At 62.7% G+C, this 10,080-nt stretch overlaps 1 protein-coding gene across 1 annotated transcript; it reads right to left on the bottom strand.

The window, feature by feature from the left end:
- Positions 1-592: 592 nt before the first annotated feature.
- Positions 593-9,954, bottom strand: OVOL1 (ovo like transcriptional repressor 1). Its single transcript, XM_032879484.1, is given in 5 exon segments — positions 593-1,146; positions 1,394-1,583; positions 3,427-3,627; positions 3,629-3,645; positions 9,833-9,954. Coding segments are annotated over 5 exon segments (804 nt in total). The 5' UTR covers positions 9,933-9,954; the 3' UTR covers positions 593-850.
- Positions 9,955-10,080: the final 126 nt, after the last annotated feature.

Raw genomic sequence — 10,080 nt, 5'->3', positions numbered from 1 at the left:
AGGAGGGAGGCAGAGCCCCCCGGGGGAGGGGGAGTAGCCAATGCAGTGCGTTACCCCAGCAGATGGGCAGCCCCCAGGCAGGACTGGAGGAAGGTCTTTGGTGAGATATCTCGGGAGGTACAAGGGGTGGGGGTGGCTTAGGGCAGCCCCCCCACCTGCCCCCAGAGCCAAGGCACAGAAGAGGTATGAAATGTCCAGGATAAATAGAACTGCATGGAGAGGGAACAAAGCCAGCTCCATCCTCTCTTAAAAATAGCCACCATCGGCACCAAAAATATATTAATATCTGTACATGTGTCAAAAAAAAAAAAGGAAATAAAACTTCCTTGGCACCTTGTTGTCGGTTTCCTAAAAATGAGGTGATGTGTGGAAAGGCCTCCTGTGTGTGCAGGAGTGTCCGCGGCTGTGCATAGGGTATGCACCGCCCTGAGGGAAGGGCCAAGGCCCCCATGGCCCTGAGCCTTAGGCATACTGCAGGGTAGGCGGGCGCCAGCTCCCCCAGCACTTGCTTTGCCCAGCTGCTCTCTGCCCCTGCTCTTCCCTCCGCTGCCCTGCAGGGAGCTGCGGCCCTGTTCCCATGCTTCGTGCTCCGGAGGAGCATGGCCGCCGAGCATCCCCATCTGTCCTCTGGGAAGGAAGTCTTCTCACCGTAGGCGGGCTGCTTCACGGGGAAGGCACCCTGGGCCTCGCCCACGTTGGTCCGGGCTCAGAGTGGCCTCTGCCCCTCAGACAAAAAGGCAAACGTGAGCAGAGATCAGCGCCAGGCCTGAGCGGACATGTGAGCCTCAGGGGGCTCTAGGCCCGGTCACCGCCGGGCAGCGGGCAGGCGACCCAGGCCGGGCGGGGCCGCTCAGAGGTGGTGGTTGCTCTGGAGCAGGGAGGTGACGGTGTTCTGCAGGGCTACGGCCACCTTCTTGGAGGTCTTGCGCAGCAGCGGGCTGTCGGGGTGGTGCTCCTTCAGATGCAGGACGTGGCCCTCCTGGCTCTCGGACGTGCAGCCGCACTCCTCACACACGTACAGCTTGGCCCGCCGCTCCTTGTACGCGTACTTCTGCTGCACACCGTGGATCTTCTTGAGATGGGACTCCAGCGAGCAGCGCTGCGTGAAGGCCTTGTCGCACAGGCTGCATTTGTAGGGCCGCACACCTGCGGGGAGGAGCGCGTGGGGGTCAGGGAGCTGACGGCAAGCCCGTGGGCCACTTCCCTGACATAGAAAGGCCAGGCCACCTGACTCTGGGCGGGAGGAGCGGAGGAGGCCGGCCCCGTCTCCAGCTCCCTGAGGGACTGAACCCATGAGCTATGGGGGCTTCTGCCCTGAGTTCCAGGATGCCCTCTCCCAGGCCGTGGATCTCCCCTCCCCCGCCGGGCAGGGACTCCCAGGGGCTCTTCTCACCGGTGTGGGTGCGGACGTGCCTCTTCAGGTCGAACGTGTCATTGAAGCCTTTCCCGCAGTAGGTGCACAGGTGCCTCTTGACGTCGTTGTGACACTTCATGTGGCGGTTCAGCATGCGCTGGTAGGTGAAGGCCTTCTGGCAGATGTGGCAGGTGAAGAGGTCTCCACTGGGACTGTCCCCCAGGGTCACCTGTGGGCGAGGATGGCGTTTGCGTCAGCTGTCCTGGAGCATGGGCTGCATGTGGGCATGCCATGGTCCCGGGGACCGCCGAGCTCGCCCTCCAGAGGCCGCGCTTCTGTGCCCCTGGCTCACAGCTCAGCGCGGGAGGGGCCGGAAGGAGCTTTTGGGTCGGGCTGCTGCTGGCTTCCCAAACCCCCGGCCACCCAGCCCCTTTGCCCTCTCTAGAGACCTGCAACAAGCTCCCTGTACGAACGGCTGGTCACCACCGCCTGTCAGGAAGGCTCCCGCCGCAGGGCTCAAAGCTGCTGTTCTGCACCTGTGCCCCCTGTTCGCCTCCTCTGAGGTGGGACCAAGGACGACCAGGACATGGCCTCTGGGGCTGCCGCTCAGAGCCTGGAGCCCAGCCCCCTGCTTGTACGGAGCCAGGCCCGTCGCGGTGTGAGGGGAGGCACCTTGCCATCCTCACAACCTTCTTACTTACACACCTTCTTCGTTTCTTTTGTCACTACGGAAAATCTCAGATCTTGTCAGACACGGAGATGAGCACCATGACTACAGTGACCATCATTTAGCATTTAGGGCTGGTCTTGTTTTATCCTTCCATCCCAACCTAGCCCCTGGCTCTGGATCATTTGGAAGCAAATCCTGGCCACCCTCTGCCCCTCAGAGAGGATGCAGCTCCGAGTGACAGCCGTGCCTTTCCAGCCGCGTGGCCCACACAGGGAAACGTGGTCTGCATCCTCCATGTCCATTACCATCCAGAGGCTGCTTGTGCTCTGTGGGCGGCCCTGTTGCTGACCCCTCCTCCTGCCACCCCGTCCCACCCATCAGCTCCTCCTCTACCGCTTCAGGCCTCAGGGAAAGGCCCTCCGTTGCCGACCAGCCAAGACCTTTCAGGTCAAGACCCACTCCTCGGGTGCATCTGCCATCCTGTGCCCTCTGCCCTCTCTCCATGCCCTTCCTACCAACCAGGGTCCAGGGGATGACAGGAAGGCCCACGGGGGCTCAGGGCCACTGTGCTGGCTCCCTGGCCACCTGACCAGCCTGTGTCTGAGCGGTTTCCCTCTAGTTACAACATGCACTTGGCCTACACGGGGAAGAGAAGAAGGAAGGGCCTTCTGCTGCCAGTTTTCTTCAGTGCTTTGGCACAGAGAACAGGGCTACAAGAACCCTTCCACTAGATCGCTGCTGGCAGGTGCTTCGAGAGCCTAGACCTTTCAGGAACTCGGGCCTAGCCAGGGACAGCCTCACTGGCTGCGTGCTCCTCGAAAGGGGGCATTTCTGCTGCCTCCTACCCTCCTTACGGTTCCCACTGCTGAGGCTGAGTGCAGCGGGCGGCTCCCCTGGCCTTGCCCTCGATGCGAGGCCTCAGAGGCCAAAGAGGACAAAAGTGGCACACTTGGGGGAGGGGGAAACCGCAGGGCACCTGCCTCAAGGGCCAGTGAACCACAAGGTGGACTCCAGAGCTCACTCTGGGCGCAGCACAGCACGGAGGGGAAACCAGGAGAAGGGGCGGAGCCGGGCTCCTGTCCCCCACTTTTCCTAGGGCTTGCAAAGAGGTGGCTCCCTTTAAGGCCAGAAACAAACCGTAGCAACTCCTAGCACAGACTCCCAAGGGTGAAATGTCTCTGAGGCCCTGCCGCTTCTTCCCAAAGTATGACACTGTCGCTTTAGACCTACTTTTCTTCTTTTCTGCCCCAACCTGCGCCGTGCTGGGTCCGCTTCTTGGCAGAAAACCGGGCCCAGATCCAAGGCCAGCCTCTGCCTGGGTCTCACCGTACCCGGTCTGGTGGGCCAGACACAGGTCTATAGACACGCTCCTGGCCCTCGGAGACGGTCTGAGGCTCGGTACCTTCATTTTGGTGCGCAGAAAGCCGTGGTCTCTGCTCTGGCGCTCTGCCAAACGACTCGTGTCTTCGGAGGGCAGCTGGGCCACCACGCAGGGCCCTGGGGCCACACCATAGCCGGAGTCCCGAAGGCTCATGTCCAAAACCAGGGGGCAAGACGGGGGCTCAGCCACCGATGGCTCTGGCTCCCGGTAGGGCTGTGGGGGGGCAAAAGCCCAGACTGACTGCAGAGAGAAGAACAGCCAGGTGAGGGGTCTGGCAGGGAGAACAGGATTCAGGGGTCTCTCCGGACAGCTGCTGGGCAGTGGGCGGGCTGGGCCGGGGAGCCTCCACCTTGGCAGGGCAGGCTGTCCCCAGCCCGAGCTTGCTGCCCCTCCCTCCTGCCCCATTAAGGTAATGACAGGGGACGCCCGCCAAGCCCCACAGCCCACAGGCCTGCCTGCTGAGTAATTTGTGTCTTAGCGGAACTGGGAGGACTGAACCTGCCCTGCCAATTATCCCTCCAGAGCTGTCCGCCTGGCCCACCTGGGCCAGTCCCTCTGGATTCCAGGTCTCATCCGTGCGCCTGCGTGGACACGGGGGCACCACTGGAGGCCCTGGGTCCAGGGATTCATCCCTGGCCCCTGGCCTGGGCCGACCTGGGCTGCTTCTACAGGCCGATTTAGTGGCTGGCCTGGGGGGAGCGGGTGGTCCTCAGGGCTGGCTGGTGTCTGCTGCTGCAGCTCTGCGGGGCTCTAGGCTCGCCACTCCCGCTGGCCAGGTGTGGCAGGCAAACAGGCCAGGTGAGGTGGAGCAGGGAGGAGGTCAGACGGCAGCAGGTGGATGCCGCGGAACGGTCTCCTGGGCGCCGTGCCCAGCTCTTATGCAAGCCTGCCCCACAGCGGGGACCGCTTGCTCGCCACGGCACACCGAGGGCTGGGCTCCCAGCCTCCGCCCTCCAAGGCACCGATACCTGGCAGCCCTCGGTGGCGGCCGCCCCCTGCCAGGGACAGCTCACACTGAACGGGGCCAAAGAGGGTTGGTCCCCATGGTGGAGCAGGGAGGAGGACCCGCTGCCTGAGTGACACGGAGGGGACCAAAGATGGGCCAAACTAGCTAATGTTTTAACGTATCAGTCTTTTTCTTCCCCGAAAGGCTAAACTCTATACACTTGACCCTTTAACAGGGCAGGGCTTAGGGGCACAGAGTCCCACCCCCACCATCAAAAATCCTACTGTAACTTCTGGCTGTCCCAGAACGTTAACTGCCCAGCAGCCTTATCGAGAACAGAAACAGTAGTGGAACACACGTTTTGCATGTTCTATGTGTCATAAGGATAAGGTAAGCTGGAGAAGAAAAATGTTATGAAGAAAATCCTAAGAAAGAGAAAATACATTCCCAGCCCTGTGCTGTATTTATGGAAAGGACCCGACGTCTGAGCGGCCCGCCGTGTGCGAGGATCCGCTGTCCTTAAACACCATAAGCCAGGAACATTTTCCAAGCTTCGAAAGGATAAATCAAGAGGGGCATAGGAAGGAAAGGATGAGGGTGCTTCCAGGAGATGGACTTCGGAGACCCAGTGTAGGTCTCAGACCGGCGGACAAGGCCCAGTGCACCCCCGGCCCAGGAGCTACTGAGACAGAGAGGCGGGGGACCCAGGGAGGTGCGGCCCCAGGACGGGGGCGCTGGAGGTAGAAGACAAGGAAGGCCCAGGGGCTACTGATGCAGGAAGGGTGAATATGAAAGCACAGAAGAAGTTTCGGGAGAGGCCCTGGCTCTCGCCCCCTCAAAACACAACAAAGGTCTGACAAGGGAAGAATGCGCCTGCCTGCCGCCCAGAACCCGTTCTGCTGGCACTGGCGTCCGTCTGTCCGGGGGACTTTAATGAGCCACCTCATTCCGGGTGTTGATTCACCAGTGCCTGGCCCAGGCCCGGCCTCTGAGCTGGCATGGCGCCTCCCTCGGAACCCTGGGAGGCTGGCGGGGGGTGGGGGGTGCTGGGAGGTGGGAGGCCAAGCTCTCGGGGTCCCTCCGGCCTCCCCACAAGTGACGGCGGTCTGTACACCGGGCGGGGGCTGTCAGAGTTCTGGCGGCTTCTGAGGCCGCTTTACTGACCACTGGAAAGAGACCTTGGCCGAGAATTCAAAGCTGAATGACAATTTCCATTTCTCAATCCAGGTAGAGACCCACAGGAAGCTCTACCTCCTTCTGTCTTTCAGTATCGGAAAGCCTGAGCGAAGCTCCTGGAAGTGGAAGCCCAGCCACAGCGCCGGCCCAGGCAGCGGCAGAGGGAGGAGTGACAGCAGGTGAGGGCTTACCCGTCTGTGCTCAGAATGAGCTGTCACTCTGGGCTCCCCCTGGCTCCGGTGGCGGTCTACCCCCACCCCTCGCCCGAGCCAGGGGCAGTGGGGGCTGGACGGCCGCCATAGGGTGCCAGGGTGGGGATGTTTGCCTCAGCCCCGCCTGCCAAACCTGTCCTCCCGCCACCCCTGGGAGCACACCCTGCCGCCGCCGCAGCACGCACACGGAGTGCTCATCGGCGTGCCGCTCCTGTCCCTGGGTGGCACTGGGTGGCACCTGGCGGCAGGAGGCAGGAAGCAGAACTGGTCAGGCCCTGCTTGTGCTGCTCTCTGTCTCCTAATTAGATGTTTCCGGCAAGGCGGCTGTGTCGACACATTGCCCGCCCACAGCTGCGGAGTGCTGCGGGGCCAGACCAGCTGGGCCATCTCCCTACTTACTCCCGCAGGGGCTCACGGGCTCCCCTTCTGTTGGCCCCGCTCACCTCTGTGGGATGATGTGGAGGGCCCAGGGGGCCCGAGGCAGCTTTCCAGCCAAGGGCCAGCTCCCCAACATCTCGTCCTCAGCAAGTCCCCTCTCTCAAGCCTGTCCCCACCCCAGACTGCATGCTGCTGGCCACACGCTGGCCAGAGGGCCAGGTCCTACCCCACGCCAGGCCTCCGGTCAGGGCTGCTCTCTAAGGAGAGCAGGTGAGGCACATGTGAGGATGCCTGACCCCCGACCCAGGAGGGGGGTTCGGGGGCGGGGGCTGGGGTTGACCTGGTGGGCGGGGGTTGGGGGGGTGGGCTGTGACTCAGCTCCGAATCGGGAGGGACCATGTGTCAGCAAGACCCACGCTGGTATGAGGTGGCCTTGCCCCCTTATCAGGAGAGGCAGGGGTTCCCCATGCCCCTCTCCCCCCCACCCCTGCAGGTCAGGTAGCAGTGCCGGAAAGGCAGTGAGGGCCAGCCAACTGGTAGAGATGGGCAGCCCTGGAAACAACGGGCCTGTGGCTTCCATCCTGTGAATGCCAAGTGTCTCTCGCAGGCAATCTCTTTTTCCCCTTTCCCAATTGCCTTTCAAAGTTGACACCGGGCCCCTCAGCGCCGGGCACCTTGGTCCTTGTGCCAGGGTGGGCAGCCTGACCAGCTGAGGACCGTGCCTCCCTTTGCCGCCCCCCACCCCACTCTTCCAGCCAGCACGGGGACGGGCACCTCTGTGGGACTCCAAACGTGTTGCAAGTGACCATCAACAGTGGCCACCCTCGCTCTAGTCTTCCCTGTGCCCAGAGGACTTGCCCTCACCTGCTTTCTTTCTGGGACAAACGGTCTGGCAGGAGTCCGTCTTGGGTAACCCCAGCTGGGAGCAAACAGCTTGGCGGCATATGGGACAGCGTCCCACAGGACAGGCAGGAGCCCCATCTAGGCCACTGCCCAGGCCCAAGTTGCTCTTCCGTCCCCACTCACTGGGTGGCTTTCTGTGCTCCCAGCCTTGCTGCCTGGAGACGATAGCAGGCGTTCCCTGCCAGCATTTCCCAGGAATTAGAAGAATGACCCTCACTGGAGGCCGGATCTCCCCCACAAGCGCTCAGTCCCTCCCACCCGAACACACGTACTCTGGGGCCCAGAGTGGACTGAGAAGCCGGTCCACCTCGGCCTGGACAGTGAGCAGCCGGGCTCCTGCCTCAGGGAGAGAGGCTAGAGTGCCGGTCACACCGGTGCCCTGAGCCTTCAGCCAGAAAAAGTGTCTCCTCCCAGGGACTCTCTGATGCCTTAAGGGTCTCTGAGGGTCTGGCAGGAAGGTCAGACCTCAAAGGCTTCCCTGTTCCCCAGCTCCCGCAGGGCCTCTCCCAGTGGGACCAGGGTCAACGCTTAGCTGGTCACAACGTGCTGAGTCTGTGAGGTGGGGTGAAGGAAACGTGCCCAGCCGGCTCCTGGGGTCATGGTCGGCTAGTGATGGAATGGCTCAGCCAGGGGACAAGCCACCACAAAACACACTCCCCCCTCTCCAGCCATCTGAGGCACCCAAGCGTGGCCCGAGAACATTCCCTTTCTCATTTCCAAAACCTGTGGGAAAACACTCCAGTGGGCCACATGGCTTCTAGAAGCTAAATTAAGTGCTTTGCCTTCTACCCTTTGCTTCACCCCACAGGACTCACCCTCCCCAGAACGACGAGGGCAAACCCTCACCTGTGCCCTCCAGGTTTAGACCCGGACCCAACCATATGGGCCCATCCTGTCTCGAGAGAGGCCTGCACAGCTCCCTGCCCTGGACACCAGCAGCAGGTGGCCCAGACCACCCGGAAGCCCCCCTCGGCCATCCCTGCAGGGACAGCCCCCCCCCCACCACTCCCACAAGGGCCACCAGAACTCTGGTGGGGAAAGTCACCAGGATGCAAGGAAGTCAATGATTTGAACAAACGGAATTTCTTTGTCCTTTGTAAAAGTCAACACATGATCTGTTACTGATTGGGATGTGAAATAAAACTAAAAATAACAGCACACTGAGTCTCCCGCAAGGCTCAGCTCACCTTTAACACAGTCCAAGTTCAGTTTATCAGATCCGAAGGCGCAGCTAGGCAGCAAGACAAACACAGGTGAGGGAGGAGGCAGGAGTGAAGAAGGGGGCTCAGTTCCTCTCCCGGCCCTTCTAGAGGTGGGGAACCCGCCCCCCACCGCCAACCCGCCTGCCAGGAACTTGGTCAGGCAGGAAACTATACACAGAATCCTGGGCCCACACCCTAATCCACCTCAGGTGAGCTGCGTTTTGGCCTCAGTTTCCCCTTGTTTAAAGGAGGCTCTAGAAGCAGCGCCAAGGCCCTTGAGATAACCTGAGAAACATCCCAGCATCGTCACAGGCCATTGGCTCCTGGCCCGTCAGGTCACAGAGATCTCACCACTACACCCACTGTCTCTGCCAGTTTATTCTAGGAGAGAAACTGAGGCAGGAGCTGGTACAGGGCCCCTCACTGCCCTCATTTCACCACTTTCGTGCAAGGCCTGGGGCGGTGCCAGGGAGCCTGCAGATCAAGGGTCAAAGTCGGTTGGTTAATTACAACCCCTGTCCCCCACCTCCACCTCCCTTGGAGGCGCTGGGCTGGGTGTGCAGCGGGGGCCCCCGCCCCACCCGCAAGGCGAGGGGAGGGGGAGTTCGGAAGGAAGCTGCCTTTCTCCTGACCAAAGATTTTCTTGGGGGTGGAGGAGGATAGAAGGCACGAAAGTGTTCTCAGGCCTTCCAGAGGAAGATGCCACTGGAGAGAGAAACAACTCGGGTTACTCATTCAAAGGCGACTCGGACGCTCTCAAGGCGTCCTCCAAAAACAGGCTGGGCGCACCAGCGGTCCCCTGGCGGGGGGCTGGGTTCATGAAAAGCACTGTCCGCTCAGCTGCGTCCTCTGCAAGTATGTCCTCGGCAAGGAGGCGCGTTTCTGACGGCGGTGAGACCTGATCCCACCCTGGTCCCCAGGACAAGCGGGGCGCAGCCAGGAACCGTCCCCACGGGTCTCCGTGCACTCCGCGGGCGGCCGGCCGGGAATCCTTGGCGGCCTGACCCCCACCACGACCTTCTGGCCACCGGAGTGTGGGAAAGACGGAGAGATCCAGGAAAGCGGCTTAAACGAGTTTTCTCCTACATTTTGCACAAATTGCGGCTGAAGCTCCAGCTCGCTCCCTGCCCCCCGAGGTGGCATCGCTCCAGTGCCCTCCTCCCGCCTCATAAAAGTCCCCGCTTTCTAGATTTACGACGTGAGAGTGGAGGGTCGCCGGAGCGGTGACACACCCCGTTGCCTCCCCTGCGCCGCGGCTCCGGCCGGTGGAGGGGAGGGCGGACGAGGGCGGACCCGCGCGGACCAGCGCGCCACGGACCCGCCCGCCCCCGGCCCAGCCGTGGGGCCTGGGAACGGCCCTCGCCCCCTCCCGCCGGCCTCAGCCCCCAGCCGGCGCCTCCTCCGCCGCCCTGCCCTCACCCCTCCTCTCCCCTCCCCCCGCGCCCCGGGCTAACGGGTCCGCGGCCGCTTAAACATTAAATCGGGCGCCCCGGCTGCGCCCGCCCGCCCGGCTCCGCGCCGCGGCGCCCCGCACGCACGCCGCCCGGACGGCCCCCTGCCCCGGCCCCTCGGGCGCCTCAGGCTCGGGGGGGCGGCTGGCCGCGCCTCACCTGGCACGTAGATCTCGCCGCGCTCCTCGTCGGGGAGCTCGCTCCAGTTCCTCTTGCACGTGGAGACGCACGGCTTCTTCACCAGGAACGCGCGGGGCATCTTCGAACCCTCCTCGCCCAGCGCCGTCCGCTTCCGCAACTACAGCCGGGAGCCGTCCCACCTGTCCCGGGCCGAGCTGGGGGGCCGGGGAGGGGAGGGGGCGGTTCGGGGAACGACTCGCCCAAGTGCCCCCCACGTTCTGCGGGGA

This window comes from Lontra canadensis, unplaced genomic scaffold (assembly GCF_010015895.1).
Source record: "Lontra canadensis isolate GAN:19392208 unplaced genomic scaffold, GSC_riverotter_1.0 scaffold66, whole genome shotgun sequence".
Taxonomy (NCBI): domain Eukaryota; kingdom Metazoa; phylum Chordata; class Mammalia; order Carnivora; family Mustelidae; genus Lontra; species Lontra canadensis.
Note: the sequence above shows the minus strand (reverse complement) of the source record. Positions and strands in the feature narration are given on the sequence as shown.